Source organism: Barbus barbus (genome assembly GCF_936440315.1).
Source record: "Barbus barbus genome assembly, chromosome: 4".
NCBI classification, from domain to species: domain Eukaryota; kingdom Metazoa; phylum Chordata; class Actinopteri; order Cypriniformes; family Cyprinidae; genus Barbus; species Barbus barbus.
Window position 1 is genome coordinate 35,490,309 of NC_136732.1, and position 20,795 is coordinate 35,511,103.

Consider the following 20,795-nt stretch of genomic DNA (forward strand, 5'->3'; position numbering starts at 1 on the left):
AATAGAGAAATTGTTAAATTGTTCAGCAGATTAAAAGTGAAATTTTGTGTTTGTTTGGTATGCATGAAATACTTGTCTTTTATACAAAAGTGTTGATAATCCATGGTTTAAATTATAAATATTGGTAAAAACTGTTAACACTTTCTTTTTGTGTGGAGGGCCCGCGGTGATTGACAGCACACATTAAATTAGCCACACCCCATAAGTTTAGCCCTGCCCTGCATTTGAGAACGTCATTTTTTAGAGGAACCAATCAGTAAAGATCCAATCCATCAATGTCAGCTCCTTAGCCAATCAGGGAGAGTATGCTAAACAGCTGCTGACCAATCACGCTCAGTTTCTTCACTCCAGCTCCTATATATGCAGCAACCCCTTGCTGTGCTGCATGATTTGACTGAAAATGTGAGCGAGGTTAGACTTTAATGATTTGTGCTGCTCTTCGGATGATTATGGATTTTAACTTCTGCAACTGAACACAAAGGAATATTTTCAGATTGCTGAACTGTAAAGTGAGGCTGGTCATATCCGGCAGAAATGCAGTCACAATCACCACATAGGCTACACGATATCTAAAAATACAAACACCCAGCACAGACAAAACTTTCATTTTGTGTCCTGTACTTCCAATCACTATACAGTTCACCATGTCTAAAAAAGGTTAAAACTACCACACAGTCTCTGTCACATGAACTCTAGCTCTTCCTGTTATCCGTAACCGATCGTATCCGAACAGACTAGCAGTACGATTTCCTCATGTCAAGCATGACACTTGTGCCAATAAGTGAAATATGAGGAATAGTTCAAAGGTCCCACCATATGCCAACTGGCTCCTGTGATGTAAAACAAAATCCACATTGCCTGTACTTCCCAGATGCCACTTATGCCCAGTTATGGGTGGCCATGCGACCAATCAGTGTTTCAGAACTGAACCCCCTCATAATTCATTGATTTATAGAGCCAGCTTGATGTTTTGATCAATATTATATGCTTTTATCTGTCTTAAAGCTCATCTTAATACACCATGAAGTGTGATTGTAATTTATTACTTAATTAGGTGCTTTTATTTTGAAGGCTCAGCAGCCATATATACACATATACAGTGAATTTGAATTTAGTTTACTGGGTCAATATATATATATATATATATATATATATACATATACACACACATGTATGCATACACACACACACACACACACACACATATATATATATATATATATATATATATATATAGCATGGGTATATTTATAGCAAAAGCTAAAACACATTGTAAGGGTCAAATTTATCAATTTTTCTTTTATGCCAATAATCAGATATTAAGTAAAGATCATGTTCCATGAAGATATTTTGTAAATTTTCTACCATAAATATATCAAAACTAAAATTTTGATTAGTAATATGGATTGCTAAGAACTTCATTTGGACAACTTTAAAGGCATTTTTATCAATATTTTGATTGTGTTGCACTCTCTGATTCCAGATTTTCAAATAGTTGTATCTGAGCCAAATATTGTCCGATCCTAATAAACCATACATCAATGGAAAGATTATTTATTCAGCTGTCAGACGATGTATAAATCTCAATTTCCTAAAATTGGCCCTTATGATATTTGTGGTCCAGGGTCTCTCTCACACACACACACACACATATTCAGTAGCCTATATATATATATATATATATTAAGGCATTTCACACTAATGTAATATGCCAGTTTTGGTGATTGGTGATATCGGCTCCTGAAAATGTTTGAGGGTGAAGTACCCTGTAATGAATGTCTCTTATTATTTGTAAAACATAATATAGTTATTATGTTATATTCTTGGCTTTTAATTTACACATAAATATGAGTTTAAATATATTTTATTAATTAGTTTAGATCCTAATGAAAATGAAAGATTTAATTATTTTAATAAAATGATTTTTTAATTAATTGTTTATTTAAATTTGCCATCATGTGACACACTGTGAATGTACATGGCGAGACAAATATGCCCTTATACATAAGAAATGTCTTTGGTATGGCTGTCACACTTGACTGACAGCTGTCAGTCTGACTCCTCCTGCTCCTATTGTGTTAATGGATCTGTAAGCTCTTCAACATGTCAACTCTATGCTTGAATTATAGAGCTTACATGAAAGCATTTGTTTGACTTTATGAATGCCTATAGCTTTATTTCTTTCATCATGTCAATAAAGTACTCAGAACAGGGGAAACAAGGTCAGTTTTCTCATGGCAAAAAAAATGAGAAATATGTAGACAAATCCTCTCAAGGTTAAGTCCTTGAGGAAATTAGCGTGCAGTTGTGACCTCGTGGAGGACTGTATTTTGGGATGAGCCCACAGCATTGCATGTCTCCATCCCATGAAGAGGTCTGTAACAGATGAAGGGGCGTTCTTTCATCCGGCGCTTCTTCACTTTGAAGCACTTTATGAGAGCAGCTGCAAGCGATCTGAAATCTATTAACACCCGCTACTCTCTGAAAAGCACATTTCCTGAGGATGTGAAGATGCAGCAACATGTATGTGTGTGTTCTCTTTATGACCCCTCTGTATAATTACATGCAGGAAACATGATGGTTTCCTACAGGGGTTAAAAATACCTACATGATATGTTTGGGGAAAAGGATGCTGCAAAGAGATGCCGGTTTGCTGGTCCTAGCTGGTTTTAGAAGGTCTCACATCCTGGACAAGCTGGTCTAATTTCCCAGCCTGGCCTTGTTTAACTTCTAAACCCAGCCAACAGACTGGTTTGACTAAATTAGACCAGAAGCCATAGGCCTTAGGTTTAAAGGGATAGCTCACACAAAAATGAAAATTCAGTCATACTCACCCGTATGAGTTTCTTTCTTCTGCAGAACACAAAAGAAGATATTTTTTCCAAACAGTTCCTGGAAGCCATTGACCTCCATAGTATTTTTTATATATTTATTCAGTGGCTACCAGCAACTGTTTATATATCTTCTTTTGTGCTTAATATATTTAATTTACATTAAGCACAAACGCCTTTGATGCTGAGAGTCTGGCTTTCTGAAGTTGACAGTGTAGGTTTCCATTTGTCCACTGGATGGCGATAAGGACAAACACAACAATCATTCACCACTCCTGGCAACTTGAGGGATGAAAGCGACGAAAGTCAACATCTGTAAAGCTACTTGTGCTTCTGAGAAAACACATTCAGTGACAGTATTAGCTACAGTTCATCCATTTAACTTTTTAATAATTAATGTCAATTCTATTCGATTTCACAGGTTTTTAACCTACATTCAGCTTGATTTCAATTCAATTCAAACTCGTAAAAAATTTAATTACTTTCACCACTGCAGTCTACATCACTGTATTTTTAACACTGCACAATGTCTGCACAATAGGTATTTCTAAACTCAATTTCATCATTTCTTGTGGCTGATTTTAAGGGAAATCCTGTAAACTGTTAAAACAATAGGCCTATACCTGCATGTGAATATTGACAGCGTTTGGGAACTTCATGATATGGCAGAAATAACTCATAAATTCTGATTATAAGGCACAAATTCATTAAATTTAAATTAATTAGAGGATAAAACAACAACAATATTGATGGTGTTCTAAGCGGAGTAGGCTATAGCTATTTTGTTGAGGGGGGGGGGGGTCCCCCTTTTTTTCCCACAAAATTAATATATTAATTAATAAATTGAATTTAATAATAAAGCTTTGTTCAACCTCTCTCTCTCTCTCTCAACATATAAATAAAGAGATTTAATAAACAGGCCAAAAATGGTAGGCTATTGTGGAGGTACCTACACCCACGAGGAGCCAAAACAGAGGTTCAAACAAACACAGAAGTAGGAGATCGAATGAAGAAACGTATTTTATGGCAGGGAGGAAATGAAGACAGTAAAAGTCCGGAGATGTTAGCTGGTTCTGGTCAGTGCTCAGACGCGTCCAGGACACGTGCATTACGCGCCTAGTGCTTTCTCTTTGTCGCTATTTCTTTCTATTTAAATCGGTGTATGGTCATTTAAAATAACATTTTAAATTCAGAAACGTTCATGGATGGCCTAAGTTTTTAGTTAAATTTATAGCAACCGTTTTAAATAGGCCTACATATTTAAAAATAAATAAATCCAGTCATTTTTAGTGATACATTTTTTAGTGTAGCCTATACCGTGATAGGCCTATTAACATTTTGCAAGAGTTTAAATATTATGCTAATAAACAGATGATTTATAATTTCAACAACTGTCTCCATTTTGAGTCTCAATATTAGTCATGTTGCATTTTTTTGTTTTTTGTCTCAATATTAATCATGTTGCATTTTTTGTCTCAATATTAGTCATGTTAAATGTGTTTTTTTTGTTTGTTTGTTTGTTTTTTACTGGATGCGCATTAATGAACTTGTGCACACGAATCACTCAGATATTTTTAATGATCACGATATGATAAATACGAAATCGCCATAACACAAGCTTTAAAGCTGCTTCCAGACTAAAATGAATCCACTTTTATTATGATCTCTGGCATAACCATTTATTTTAGTACAAACCGTTCTGGTTTTCATGTTTATGGTGAAAAGGGTTTTGCTCTGTCAGTGATTATTATTAGGCTATTATTATTATTATTATCATTATTACCTATTATTATTCGATGTGATCACCTAATACTGATAAGAATAAAATTAATTAAATATAATATTTTGATATAAGAACGGAATATACTGTGTATATATATGTTTAGGCCTACTGTTTAACACGTGTTAATTGTAGGCTATACTATGTACTGCGCAAATTGTGCTTACTTTCTCATACCCTTAGGCTATTTATTGTAGATTGTGATATGGTGGGCTATATGCTTTATGCTATTTGTTGTTATTTTTGTCAGCTCTAAATTATCTTCACTAAAATAAACAACTAAATGTATCCTCTAAACTTAACCAAAACATCTGGGTAAGTGGTTAATGTTTTATTTGGGCTAGTAACAGGTCAGATTTGGCTGGCACCGGCTGTCTACGGAGTGAAATGTGATTGGGTGTTAAGGTTCACCCACTTTCTAAACTCCACACCCAGCTTTAATATCTGCGACCAGTCACGCCTCGACGAGTCTCTTTGGTTCAGTCGTGTAGGCGGAGCCTCGGCTTCGCGATTTTCATTGGCCTACGGCATCCAATGGCAGTCCAAGCCACACCCTCATTTTATTACGATTAAACATATAAATATTATGCAGAATATTCATTATGGAACAAATCTGATTGGTTTACATTCACTGTTCTCTCACCAATAGAGAATCAGCATCGTTGTAATATTGTCACAGACTGAAACAACTCAACAAATAGGAAAAAAAACATATTTAATAGTTTTAAGTGACATTTCTGTGCGTAATTATTTCCTGAAACCATGGTTTTAAAAATTAAACAGAATACACAGCTTATTTTACTAGAAAATAAAATATATGGAAATGTTACTTTATTATTATTTTGTAAAATACCCAAAACAAAATACTTTTTAAAAAGTCTTTGAATTTTATATCAACCTTTTTAAAGATACTTTTCATACTTCTAAACTACAGTACATGTAGTGTTTAGTTGTGGCTTGTCAGACAATCGTTATTATTATTAGAGTGGACATATCATAATATTAACTGACTTTCACAATATTACCCTTTCCTCATTAAAAAACACATATATAGATAAATATTTAGTTATAAATAGGCCTAGAGTAACAGAACTTTGTCAATTATTTTTTGACAACAGGTTGTAAAGCGAAACAAAAATACCAAAACTGATAAAAGACAAGTTTAGACAAAGTTTTGACATGTGATCATTTAAATGAGAAGTTATGCTAAAAGAAAACATAACTGTCTAAACAGAACAGCAATATAGCCATATTTGCAGGGGTTAGAAAGAATTGCAGTTGCTTTAAAGCTGCTTTAGACATAGACAGGTATTTGTGTATTGGCTGATATTTGGATCAGAGCCCACTGAGCAAATGTGCCTCTTTATATCATTTAAAGAACACAAATGGCCTCTTTGACAAAAAAAAAAATATATATAAATATATTAGCACTAAACATGAGATGCAACTACTCATGTACACTACTTCAATAATTAATTAAATTACAAAAAATAAAATCAAATAAAAAATTCCCTTGCAATAATTTATGGAAAATGTTATTTTAGAATTGACCACTTGATCTGCTCCTTTGCTGACTGTAACACCTGAAAAATAAAAAACAATGGATTAGTCAGATCAACCCCCAGAAAACTGTAACACAATTACTCCTAATGACACTATACTATGATACTGTGTGTGTGTGTGTGTGCGTGTGCATGTTTATGTGGTTTATGAGGACACAAATTTGTATAATGACATGGGTATGACAGAGGTATTACAATATGAAGGTGGTTTATGAGGACACTGCCTGTGTCCCCGTAATTCAAAAGGCTTAAAAAACATACTAAATGGTGTTTTTTTGAAAATCTAAAAATGCACAAAGTCTCCTGTGAGGGCTAAGTTTAGGTGTAGGGTTGGTTTAGGGCAATAGCACACACAGTTTGTTCAGTATTAAAACCATTACGCCTATGGAGAGTCCCCATAAACCACAAAAAACAACATGGGTGTGTGTGTGTGTGTGTGTGTATATAGGATTTTATATTTTGTAGCTAAACAACATTATGGAATCAAATATGCAAGCAATTAAAATTATTTATTTTCATAATACCAGACTCATTAGCGCCATAAGGAGGTGTATGCAATAAAAATATGTTCTAAGAACGTTTTGCAACTGTTTTCATTAAGTTATGAAATCACTATTTTTGAATGTTTTTTCAGTGCCCAAAACACCCAGTTTGTTTTAAATAAATAAAATATAAATCGATAAATAAATAAATCCTACTTATGAGAACATTAGATAATTTTGCAAACATTATGGGAATGTTACTTTTGAATGTTCTCTAAAACAAGGCCAAGAAGAGGTCTAAATAATGTTTTGTGCTAATGTTTTGACAACATTATTAAAGACCAGATAACGTCGCACAAATGTTCTTTTAAGGTTACTGGAAAAACACTTGTTCGTGTCTTTGAGAGAATCTTGCCAGAACGTTCTGAGAATGTTTCCTGATAGCTGGGTATATTATAATGATAAAAAACTCCCCATCCACACTAACAATTTCACATTATGGCCAAAAGGGGGCATCTGAAGACCACAGCACAGTTTCTTAACAAATGCTTCTATCCTCTTCTAGAACCAAACTTCACTTTAGACTAGTTTTAGTCCATTATCTATGATATTACACCTCTGTTGTAATACACCTGTGTTATAAAGTTTTAAAGATTTACCTAAAAGGCTGAATAGCTTTTTTAAGAGCTTCAATGCACATGCCTGCTCACTTCAGCATGCATTCATGTTTGGCTGTCCAATAGCACATATGTGTGAGTGTTCATGCACTTACATTAGAGGTGAGAGCCAGTTTTTCAGTGATGTGCTGTCAAGGTTAGAGTTAGTGGTTAGAGCGAGACTAAAATCAGTGCAAGCATTGATGGTTAGACAGAGCGAAACATTTCAGACCAAGTTTTGAGCTTTACAAATGTTTCATGACAAATATGTTAAAAGAAGGGAAAATGCATCAGTGTTTTTAATTTTCTATGTGCGTTCTTTATGCGTTCAGTACCTGTGCCACACTCTGTTCTGATAATGGGTTGTCATCTGCCTGTAAAATAACCAAAAATCAAGAATAATTATAATTAAAATAATAACTAACCAACATAAACCACAACCAACCAAGCTAAACATATCATGCAATTTGTTTGAAACTGTTACTGTATGCCAAAGTGAAGGTTAAAGGTCAACAACACACCACAACTCAACTGCTACTACTGTTAAACATCAATAATGGCCAAAAACAATGTCCCGAAGCTGTAGCAAGAATGCACAGAGAACATTTGAAGTAGTAATAGGATCTGCAAATTTCAGCCTGATTTGAGATTAATAGCACTGGTTGATAATAATGCCAGCTTGCCCAGTTAACAAGTGTTAGCTCGCCTTAATAGGATCTTCGACAGCCATGATAATGGATATTAAACATTTTCTGTTGTCAATTAAGCAAATGTTTTGTAAATATTATGGATGTATTCTTTTGATTAAGTTTATTATGTATATATTGGACTTATTTTAAAACATAATAAATTCAATTTAATTCATTTAAATTTGCCAAATAAATTACATTTAAAAAATAAAATAAAACCGTTTAAGATTTATTTTAAAATACGTTTGTCTAAATGTTAAAGTTAAACCTTAGTGGGACAACAAATTCCCACAGATGACATCCCAGCAATGTATATGTGTACCTCATATAATACATTGCAATTGTACTACTAATAAAAAAAAATTATACATATAATTAACATTTTTAATTAATAAAAACAAACAAAAAGTTTTAAAAATGCATTAAAAATCTATATTGGTCAATCACTGTACTGGAGCAGAACCATCACTAAAACGGAGTCTGAAAAACATCTAAAAGATGACAAATGGATAATACCTTTTACTGCTAATAATTTTGTTTTTGCTAATAATAATTTTTTTTCTAATAAATTAAAAATAATAATAAAGTATATATTGACAATATACATTTGCCTGTGATTAGAATTTTAGATAGAATTTAAAGATTAATTTATCTATTTGTATTCTATTTTGTAATGTATTTCAGTCTTATTTTATGGGTGGATCTCAGTAGGACAACGTCTTCCACCCTTGCACATGAATAAAAAAATAAAACTCATAACAGCATAAATCAGAAGCATGGACTGAGGTCAGCTGCGCTGAAATCATGCCCGGTCATTGATTGAGTGAGTTTATGTGAGCGTAACTCAAAGATGTGACTCAGTGTCTCCCACTCTGCAGCAAAAGGTTTATGGTCAGATGTCAGCGAGAAGTTTTCTTAATATTGATCGCCCGCCTGGGTTACAGCTGTTCCTCTTGTGAGCCTCACACACATTTGTGCATGCCATGCAGTTACCTGCCCACTTTCTCACCCTCGTCCCTCTCTCTCCCGTCTCTATCCTGCTCTAAATCGGATGGAGAGAGGGAAGGAGAGCTACAGTAGCTGCCGTCTCTCTCCTTGGCCCACCACGTTACCAGTGATGTAATCAAAAAGGACGAAGCCATACGCTTGCTCCGACAAACACTGACAGGGCAAGAGAGGCGACATTTAGTCTGTGTGTGTGTATGTATGTGAAAGGGACACATTAGTTATAAAATAACGGAATGGAATCTTCTGTTTATCTCTCTTTTCCACATACACATTCAAAATAAAAGCCACAAACTGGACAAAAAAAAGGCCAGCTTCCGGTCAAGCTGAAATGATGCGCCGAGGTTGCTGTCACATCTGACAACTGTCTGGGGTTTAATAATAAGCTGTCAGAGCAGAACCCCTAAATACAGGAAACAAACACCGTCTGTTCATTACACAATGATATTTGCTTCTCTATACAGTCTCTTACCTTGTAGTTGACCTTTTCAATGACCTGCTGGGGATCACTCTCCAGGATCACCCTGCAAACATGTCAACGAGCAACATATGAATAGAAAATCGTGAATTATGAGACACAAAATTGTCAACGGTGACATTTTTTATGTTTCAACCCTCGTGATAATGATAAACTCAGTCAGTCTAGTTGAGTATATACAATTTCAACAAAAATATTAAAGGTTTGGTTTACCCAAAAACGTCATTACTCACCCTTGTGAGTAACAATATCCTTCCTACCTTTATGGGCCTTGAATGTGTCAGTTTCATTGCTATCTATGGAGGATCAGAAAGCTCTCGGATTTCATAAAAAATATCTTACTTTGTGTTCTGAAGATGAACGAAGATCTTACGGGTTTGGAACGACATGAGGGTGAGTAATTAATGACAGGAGTTTCATTTTTGGGTGAACTAACCCTTTAAGAAGCACAACTGTTTTCCACATTAATAGTAATAAGAGATGTTTCCTGAGCATCAAATCAGCATATCAGAATGAATTCTGAAGGATCATGTGACACTGAAGACTGGAGTAAATTTAAATTCAACTCTACTAACTGACTGTGAAGGTTCTAAAAGAGAACCGTGCTACTTACCCTCCATCGATGATCTCATCCACCACTAGGAACACTCCATCCATATTATCCAGCAGAGTCCTTTTCTCCACATTCTTCCTGTTGGAGAAGAACCAGACATCTGAGCACACAAGTATTCTTCTGTAACATCCTGTGCTGCACTTCACCAGTTTTTGTGGTTACCACTGGAGGCTTGATGCCAAGAATTCTGGGAATTCTGACATGATTTTGCATATAGGCAGCTAGAACTGCACATAGTGTTAGAATGGAACTGTTCTTAAAGGGGTCATCGGATGCAAAATTCACTTTACAAGTTGTTTGAACATAAATGTGTGTTGGAAGTGTGTGTAATTTGATAAAAATCCACCCAGTGTTTTTTTTTTTTAAATCCCTGTTTTAAAACCAGTGTTTTGCAAGTTACTTCCAAACTGTAATACATTACAGATTACTTGTTACTGTTATTTAAAAGTAATTCCTTACCTTACAATATTACTGTCTCAGTAATGCGTTACATGACTCCTGTATTACTTTTGAGTTACTTTTGAGTGTCCGACTGAATACCTCTTACTGGCAAATTCTCTCTCAGAAACAACAAAGTGCAAATGTGTGTCCGAATCTGTAAGATATTAATTTCATAGTGTAAACAGCTTCAGTGATTCTAATGAGAGTTTTTGAGAGTGCTTGAACTAGACTCAGTGAAAATGTTCTTTGATAATGTAAATGTTCTTTGCTCTCTTTCTGTACAATGAAAGTGTTATGATTAGTAGCCTAACGTGCAATGTTTTTATTCACATTAACTTTCAATGTTAAATTCACATTAAAACTGGCATGACACCCATAAACAGACAGGTTTTTATGCATAGCCTAGTTAATAGATTACATTATTAGACCATCGTCCACTATTAAGGTGAGAATCAAGATATTTCATTATATAGTTAATGCGTTTGGGAATGTTTCGAATAAAAACGAAAAAAATAAATAAAGCATAAGTGCTGTTCTGGCTGCTGTGTGTGTGTTTTGTTGTTGGATGTAATAATGAATATAGCAGTCGACATTTACTCCCGACATCTGAGCCGCTGAAGATGCAGAGGATTAATGTTACTTTCACTTTGAAGTGAATGCCCCGATCCCGATCTGCCTAAATATGTCTATATTCTCGTGAATAATTAGTGATCCAGCTTCAGCTTCTTCTACAGAGGAAGTGAGAATAAGACAGGGGTGTCCAAACTGTGGCCCGTGTATGAATTTTAAGCGGCCCGCAGTTGTCTTCTATAGCCTATATTATACAGTCAGGTCCATAAATATTGGGACATCAACACAATTCTAACATTTTTGGCTCTATACACCACCACAATGGATTTCAAATGAAATGAACAATAAACAACAAATGCATATGTGCCTCCCACTTGTTAAGGGACCAAAAGTAATGGGACAGAATAATAATCATAAATCAAACTTTCACTTTTTAATACTTGGTTGCAAATCCTTTGCAGTCAATTACAGCCTGAAGTCTGGAACGCATAGACATCACCAGACGCTGGGTTTCATCCCTGGTGATGCTCTGCCAGGCCTCTACTGCAACCGTCTTCAGTCCCTGCTTGTTCTTGGGGCATTTTCCCTTCAGTTTTGTCTTCAGCAAGTGAAATGCATGCTCAATTGGATTCAGGTCAGGTGATTGACTTGGCCATTGCATAACAGTCCACTTCTTTCCCTTCAAAAACTCTTTGGTTGCTTTTGCAGTATGCTTTGGGTCACTGTCCATCTGCACTGTGAAGCGCCGTCCAGTGAGTTCTGAAGCATTTGGCTGAATATGAGCAGATAATATTGCCCGAAACACTTCAGAATTCATCCTGCTGCTTTTGTCAGCAGTCACATCATCAATAAATACAAGAGAACCAGTTCCACTGGCAGCCATACATGCCCACGCCATGACACTACCACCAGCATGCTTCACTGATGAGGTGGTATGCTTAGGATCATGAGCAGTTCCTTTCCTTCTCCATACTCTTCTCTTCCCATCACTCTGGTACAAGTTGATCTTGGTCTCATCTGTCCATAGGATGTTGTTCCAGAACTGTGAAGGCTTTTTTAGATGTCGTTTGGCAAACTCTAATCTGGCCTTCCTGTTTTTGAGGCTCACCAATGGTTTACATCTTGTGGTGAACCCTCTGTATTCATTCTGGTGAAGTCTTCTCTTGATTGTTGACTTTGACACACATACACCTACCTCCTGGAGAGTGTTCTTGATCTGGCCAACTGTTGTGAAGGGCGTTTTCTTCACCAGGGAAAGAATTCTTCGGTCATCCACCACAGTTGATTTCCGTGGTCTTCCGGGTCTTTTGGTGTTGCTGAGCTCACCGGTGCGTTCCTTCTTTTTAAGAATGTTCCAAACAGTTGTTTTGGCCACGCCTAATGTTTTTGCTATCTCTCTGATGGGTTTGTTTTGTTTTTTCAGCCTAATGATGGCTTGCTTCACTGATAGTGACAGCTCTTTGGATCTCATCTTGACAGTTGACAGCAACAGATTCCAAATGCAAATAACACACTTGAAATGAACTCTGGACCTTTTATCTGCTCATTGTAATTGGGATAATGAGGGAATAACACACACCTGGCCATGGAACAGCTGAGAAGCCAATTGTCCCATTACTTTTGGTCCCTTAACAAGTGGGAGGCACATATGCAAACTGTTGTAATTCCTACACCTTTCACCTGATTTGGATGTAAATACCCTCAAATTAAAGCTGACAGTCTGCAGTTAAAGCACATCATTTGAAATCCATTGAGGTGGTGTATAGAGCCAAAAATGTCAGAATTGTGTCGATGTCCCAATATTTATGGACCTGACTGTATATGGCCTGCCAAGCATAATTTACAAAATAGGTCTGTGCAGTTTCACAATGTCTACACAAGATGAAAGCATTAAATTTTATACAAGATGTAGCAGTAAAACACGAGTGATAACAATTTGATAACTCATATGCACTCTCATTTCTTTAGTGCGTGCGAATTCCTAAACATGCCAAAAGCAGAAGAGCGCAACTCCTTTGAACCGCTCCGCACGTACCGTTATTAGCTCTGCCTAAAGACAGCGCAGCGCAAGCTCAGAACAAATGCGTTTACTTGCTGACTGATCTCGATCATGAGACCACAAAAGTTAGACAGCGCTGTGAGGAGCGTTTGAGTTTGGAGCAGAGGTTTCCACACAAACTACAGATGTCAAAGGCAGATGAAACAGCACTGACATTCTCAACAACCCTAACGTGGAAAATAGGATAAACATTGTGCGACAACAATGCTGTAAGAATACTTTTCAATCCACAAATCACCAACATTTACAATTGATTTACTGTAGTAACAGTAACTGTGGTATTGTGGCAGAAATGTTGCATATTTATATCTTATATTATTATTGTAGACATATAGGCCAATTGAATGTAATGTAAGGGAGTTGTGAAATATAGGTCAAATTACATACATTTTTCTTATAAGCAGTTTTGTGCTTTCTATTTATACCAAGTAAATGTGTTAATAGACTAAATACCATAAATCAATTCGATGTCATAATTATTAAAGCTTTAAAAACAAGATATTTACATATTTTTACATCTTCACCAAAAACTCAAGCTACTGCTACTGTCAACTCAAGCCACTGTCATTTATATTTGTGTGTGTGTGTGTGTGTGTGTGTGTGTGTGTAGAAGCATCCGGCCCCCCAGTGTTTCCACGTCATCGAATACGGCCCCCGAAGTTTGGACACCCCTGGTATAAGGGTGTTTTTTATGAATCTTTGTAAATCGCCTTTCCTAATAATGTACTAGATAGTCAGTTTTGTGGCTGAACTTTACGGTCTGCTCATAACCCCATGGAAGAGAAGGGCGGGGTCAGCAGAGCTCATTAGCATTTAAAGCAACATGGACTAGAATGCTTGATGAAAACAGAGCTGATTTTGACAGGGTAAAAAAAGTGTTTTTTACACTACCAGTGAGAAATTTTAACCACAGTATGTTAAAGACTTTTCATTAAGACCCTAAAGAATCATATCAACTTGTGGAAAATGGGCATCCGATGACCCCTTTAAAAATCAAAACATATATGTGAATATTACATGGCCTCAGATTTCATATACAACCGTTCAAAAGTTTGGGGCTGGTAAGATTTTTTTATGTTTTTGATATAAGTCTATGAGCTCACCAAGGCTGCATTTATTTGATCAAATATTATAACTTAATATTATTTTAATAATAATAATAATATTATTTACAAAAAAAAAAAAAAAAAAAATTTTTTTTTTTTTACAAATGATTTCTTCCTGTGATGCAAAGCTGAATTCTCAGCATCATTACGCCAGTCTTCAGTGTCACATGATCCTTCAGAAATCATTCAAAAAAAAGGTTTTCCGCTTTCTTATTATAAATGTTGTGCAGCTTAATATTTTTGTTGAATCACTGATATATTTTACTCAGAATTCTTTGAAGAAAGACTGCATTTACAAAGGAACTGAAAAGAACAGAAATCTGTAATTGTCTTTACTGTCACTTTTGATCAATTTAATGCATCCTTGCAGAATAAATGTATTAATTTCTTTTAAAAAAAAAATCCCACTGAACCCAAACTTTTGAATGGTAGCTGTATAGAGCATGAACTCACCTCAACATCTGACTGAGAGACTCAAACAAGCAGTTCAACACTGCCATCAGCATGAGCTGAGATCAGACAAATACAGGAAAAGAGAGAGAAAGATAAAAAAGGAAACGGAATGAAACACAGCTGACTTTTTGTTATATGTCCATCCTCTTTGACAAACAAAATGGCACAGATATCAAATAGTGTCCAAAACTGGCCAGCTCTCCATAATGGTCAAAAAGAATTGCTGTCATGTGACAAGATTGGAGAATGAACAGCACTTCAGCCAATCACAGGCCAGCTCATCTGCATACAAGTCTTACCTCATTCTCCTGAGCGCTGCCAACTACATAGAAGAACAAGTCTATGCTGCTCTTGTAGACTATCGTCATTCCCTCTAAGAAGGTAATTTCATCTGCGCAAACAGAAAATAAACACATAAAATACATAAAAATATTAGAGATACCGAACAAACATTTACCAATCTATATAAACTATTTTACACTTTTGGGTACAAACTAAATTAAATATTTTTGACAAAAAAAAATTCTCAATATTTTAAGGAATATTTTGATAATGATAATTAAACAATATTTTGCTGAGTGTGTTTTTGTGCTGGTTTAGGCTTGTCATGCATAAATAAATATGATACTAAAACCACCACTAGGTGGCAGCAAGTCCCCGCCTTAATGAGTGATTCATTGAAACCATTCGTTTAAAATGCCTGATTCCTTTAGAAACGAAGCATGTGACTGTCTTTATGAATGGATCATTGACTCAAATGATTAGTTCAAAAACATTAATTCAGGAAAGAAACACCACAGTGTTTCTCTAATGCCGAGTTCACACTGCATGATTTTCAAAGTCATCAGATCGCCGTTGTTTTCACACTGCAAGACTATCTGGGGTAGCAAACTGTTGCTGCTGTGTTCACATTGCAGGATGGATCGGCGACAGGAGGTTACACACTGCATGACTTTACAATTGGAAGAATCACCAACAACTCTGTCTGGTCCGCAAACTACATTTCACAACCAAACACATGTGAAAAGTGATACACAGCCCTACTTTTAGGCAAGTCTTTGTCAAGCCAACATCAAAGTTATTTTCATCAATGATCAACATAATAGACAGAATGAGACCACAGAAACTGCAATGATTGAAAGCAATATGGAGCACACTAAAAATATCACATACCATTTTAATGCTAATTGAAGATCAGTTTCATTTTTTCTAAAATGTACTAGGAAAACTGATCCCAGAACAGTGTTTTACTCTGAGATGCTGTGTTGAAAGGACCGGGTGTCTGATTACTGAAAGTTTCATGTGAAGCGAAACAATTGCAGGTCAGAAGCTATTTCTGGCCCTTTTCACCTAGATTAATCTCTGTATGGTTGTATGGATATCTGATTGAAGAATAACAGCAAACTCCAAGAAATTTCACACACAGTTTCACATTTCTCCAGGTTCACCTTTAAGAGACAAATACAGGTGTGTATTTTGACCATGTTAAATCAGTTAACACCTAAACAGGTGAAAGGATCAGGGTGGTTTTGTTGTCCCGGTGTCACACTCCTTCACCCCACAGGGCAAGTGACAGAAACATTTATGAACTCTAGAACAGGTTCTCCACCCAGTTTTCCAGTAATCTGACCTGCAAACCACAGAGGAAGCTTGCAAATGCAAGTTCAAATGAACAAGGACCACTGTAAACTAGCAACTTGATCTGGGACGCTTATTGTTTTACTTTGAGAGTGGTTGTGGTCCTAATCAGCACAATCAAATCTCTAAACTTCCTTGAATTTACTATGAAACGTTGATCTGAAGAGCTTAAACAAAGCAGCCGATCAGGTCTACTCACCACAAGCAATACATTTGGCAGTATATTGGTTAGTGCAAAGCAACATACAATAAGAGCTATTAAATAATGAACTTACTGTCAGCTTTGTGTGTTTTGTTGAAGACATTCTTTTCAAAATTCTTCTGCTCTTTCATTGAGGGATAGAGTTCTGGGTCATAGTACTGAAACAGCACAGGAATCATTTGTTATAGTACATGACTATGTATGCATAATGCTTAACTCATATTTCCACTTTTTCATGTCTGCACATGTTTGTTTTTTCTTCATAAAACAGCTCAAAGTTCATTTCCAACACTGTTCTAACAAATATGCTTGTAATTTTCTTATACTTTTCGAAATAAATTTCTTTTTTGAAAATTCCAGATTGTCTGGGAAGGTGTGTTTAATTAGTGCTGAAGATAAACCCTGCCAGAATTTCTACAGGAGCATGATTTTGCACCTCAATCGATATAAAGTGTTGATTATAAAGCAGCATCAAAGTTCATTAGTTTCTGTTACTCTAAAAAGAAAAATCATAGAATTTCAATGAATAAAATTTTAAATAAAATAAATATAATTTTTTTTTTTAAATGTCATTCTTTGATAGGAAGTTCCTTCATTTCTCTTTCTAGATATGTAATTAGATTATATCTCTGTTCTCTTCCATATTATTGAATGGCTAATGTGCCAATAGTTTAACAATTGCAACGTTTTTGAAAATAACCTAAATGTCTAAAGTACAAGAATGAATTTCATCTTCAATGACGAGAAATAATATTTAAGAAGGGTACATGGGGTCTATGCACCTTTGAAAGCAGTCTGTTTCCATCGTTGTCTACGATGAAGACAGCCTTCACAGTGTATAGCGAGGGTTCCTGGTTGAAAATAAATCGACGTTATTTTCAAACATTCAACATTTTTTTCCTATCTCAGATGTCATAAATACCCTTGAAATAATACAGTTGCATGCCTACAGACAGGAAAATACTATAAAAAGAGAAACTCTAGTCAGAAGAGGCTGATTGTTGGCTCTCACTCGACTGCGTCCATCCGGGCCAAAGTTCTGTCATGCACTGACTACCACTGATTCAAAGTCTGAGTGTATCACAGAACTTGAGCCAGGTGAACAGGAGGAGAAAACTATCATCTTTTCAGGTAGTCTGGTTTGAATACAAGAGAATCCTGTCTCGATGTGGACCTTCAGGGCCCAACAATGAATCTCTGTTATCTATTTCACAGTAACACCTTACACTACAGTGGCCGAGAGAGCTCAACGCGCTGCAACTTCAGAAAACACATGCAAATAGAAAAAGCACCAGCAAATCAAGAAAACATCTTCATCAGTTTGAAAGCAGGTGGTGCAAATGCTCACAACACAAACAAATAAAGAATTTTATTTGCAGCGTTTCTTTGTTTGGTTGTGTTGTGAGTTTTTGCAGTGCGTTCCTTTATTTGGTTGTGTAGTGAGTATTTGCAGCGCGTGCGTTGTAAAATTGAGGAAGTTGTTTTCTTAATTTGCAGGTGTTTTTTCTACTTGCAGCTCGTTGAGCTCTCTCGGCCAACGTATTACACTGCAAATCCATCTATTAAAAGTGTTACCAATGACCCTTTCACTAATATAAACTGTTATATATATAACAATAAAATATGCAGCATATCGCCATCCATTACATCCAATGTTACTTCCATGTATGGGTTCCTTTAGTGTTCCTTAATGAGTAAACAGTGCAAAGCCTTGTGTTTTTACAAGAATAGTAATGAATTATTTTTTTTGTTTGCATAATATACGTTCTGTGTATATTTATTATGTATATATAAATACACACATATATTTTGAAAATATTGACATGGATAAAATACTTATGGATAAAAGCGTGTGCTAAATGACTAAATAAATAAATATATAAATACACACACACATACAGCATATATTTAGAAAATATTGACATGTATTTACATATTCATAAATTTTATATTATATATATATATATATATATATATATATATATATATATATATATATATATATATATATATATATATATGTCATATATTAACAACATATTTTTCTTAAATATATACATGCATGTGTTTGTATTTATATATACACATAATAAATATACACAGCACACACATAACAAGAACTTTTATTTTGAATGCGATTAATCGTTTGACAGCACTAAATATATAAGTCATTCTTCGTCTTATATAGTTTAATTTTTTTTTTTTTTTTTCACTTTTCACTTGTCTACCTATAAAAAGCACTAAAACGCCGCCAAACCGAGGTGCTGCCATTTTTCTACAGCTACAGTATTAATCATTTGCAGTTAGTATTGATGTTGTCCATATAGGTGAACGCATAAGGGTATTAAAAAGTCCATGGCAAGCAGTATCCCTGATCTCCTCCAAGTGTCCACCTGTGGAATCAATCACGCGCTGCGCTGCGCTCCGGCAGAGACGCGTCGAGGACGTGGCATCCACGTCCCACTTTGAAAACCCACATCTCCCGCGAGTAGACGGAAAAAAACTTTCAGAACAGACCGAACACAAGTGGAAAATGAATAGCTATAAACAAACCCGTAGTGCATGAGACTCGAGAACACATTACAATGGCACTACAATGTATGATCCGTTCGTAATCGGAAAAATAATGTTATGGCTTGTTCCCATGAATATTTGTTCGCTCGCAAAGAGAAACTTGATCGGTTTCTGGCAACAGCAAATTCGTTTTGGCAAGAATAAATGCATGCACGAGCGTTTATAATACCAGACACGAAATATTTCCAGTAGTTCACAACTGTGGAGTTTCTTAAAATATTGTTCAACTTAGCACGCTAAGGCTTAGAATAATATAAAGAGTAAACAGCTGCTGTCGAAAACATATTTTTCTATTCAGTCAAAGACAAAAACTGCGTGCAAGCTACCAAAGCCAGTCGATCTACTATTTCAACGCTTACAGTGAGTAAAGGGATTAAAAACAGCGATTAAAAGGCACGCATCTCCTACCAGAGCCGCGGAGTCCATGGTGGTAGCAGTGTTGACGTGGACAGCTTTGAGCTGTCATTACAGTAGCGCTCCTAAAACCCTCTGACTCACAGGGGGCGTGTCTGCAACTACAGCCCTTAAGCCACCATGTTGGCTCAAACCCACCATAGCGTTCTGCTTCGGCAGCGCTGCTGTACAGGAGCCACAATGGCGGCTTCCAGTGCAAGCTCGCTTACGCTCTGCTTCTCACTCTAAGAAGTCTTGAGAATGAAATTTTGGGCGACATATTATTTGCTCTAATGAGCAACTCACAAGTAAGTTTAATTACGCGTGACTGCCACCAACGTCAAGTCTTGAACCAACAGGATATGCAATGAATAGATAATGAACGGCTGCTGTAGGCAAATTAATTATGTCACCTCTTACTAGCGCGACAGGGGGCAGCAAAGCTGAAAAGGTTTCAGGGATCAGGGGGTGAAGCTTGCTTACACACAGCTTACTGTCGATACACTCATTAAAATGGCTAATTATAATAATAATAATCTGCTCCTCTTTTCTCCTTAAAGATATGGTTCACCCAGAACTTACAAAATAAATAAGTAAATAAATAACAATTTACTCAGCTGATGGAAGCCACTTACTTCCATATATGAAAAAAACAAAAAACAAATTCTGAATTCCTACCATTAAAGAGGTAGTTCACCCAAAAATGAGAATTCTGTCATGAATCACTCACCCATGTCAGTGTAAAGCAGTAAGACCTTTGTTCATCTTCAGAAAACAAATAAGATATTCTTAATGAAATCCAGGAGCTTTCTGACCCTCCATAGACAGCGTCAACTGACACGTTCAAGGCCCAGAAAGGTAGTAAGGACATTGTTAAAATAGCCCATGTGACGTTAGTTGTTCAACCGCTACGAGAATCATTTTTGTGCGCAAAGAAAACAAAAATAACAACATTTTTGTCTGTCAATTTCTTTTTTTCTTCTCAGACTTTGATGCACGTTCACAAGAGTAGTTTTTTTTTTTCTTTTCTTTTTTGTGGTCTGAGGATGAAAGGAGGTTTTATGTGTTTGGAAGGACATGAGGGTGAGTAATTAATGACATAATTTTCATTTTTGGGTGAACTATCCCTTTAACATTTTGCTTACCAACATTCTTCAAAATATAGCCTATTCTTTTGCTTTCAACAGAAGAAATAAACTTATAGGTCTATAGGTTTGAAACAAGTGAATGGTGCATAGTCTAAAAGATGTCATAATTTTAAAT

At 35.8% G+C, this 20,795-nt stretch overlaps 1 protein-coding gene across 2 annotated transcripts; it reads right to left on the reverse strand.

The window, feature by feature from the left end:
* Positions 1-5,310: 5,310 nt before the first annotated feature.
* Positions 5,311-19,611, reverse strand: LOC306866322 (coatomer subunit zeta-1-like). 2 transcript variants are annotated; one of them, XM_079411436.1, is made up of 10 exons: positions 19,548-19,611; positions 17,348-17,416; positions 16,639-16,723; positions 15,025-15,116; positions 14,726-14,781; positions 10,097-10,174; positions 9,478-9,529; positions 7,647-7,685; positions 7,428-7,460; positions 5,311-6,194 (listed from the first exon to the last, which is right to left on the reverse strand). In XM_079411436.1, the coding sequence occupies exons 1-10, from the start codon at positions 19,563-19,565 to the stop codon at positions 6,147-6,149; spliced, it is 570 nt and encodes a 189-aa protein (XP_079267562.1). In that variant the 5' UTR covers positions 19,566-19,611; the 3' UTR covers positions 5,311-6,146. The 2 variants fall into 2 exon arrangements, with proteins under 2 accessions (XP_079267562.1, XP_079267563.1); XM_079411437.1 differs by lacking the exon at positions 7,428-7,460.
* Positions 19,612-20,795: the final 1,184 nt, after the last annotated feature.

Excerpts from the sequence above, each read along its gene's own strand:
- LOC306866322 (XM_079411436.1), bottom strand. Across the intron at positions 14,782-15,024 it reads GCAGCGCTCAGGAGAATGAG|CTCATGCTGATGGCAGTGTT; the intron begins GTAAGACTTGTA and ends GTCTGATCTCAG. Across the intron at positions 9,530-10,096 it reads GATGAGATCATCGATGGAGG|GGTGATCCTGGAGAGTGATC; the intron begins GTAAGTAGCACG and ends ACATGTTTGCAG.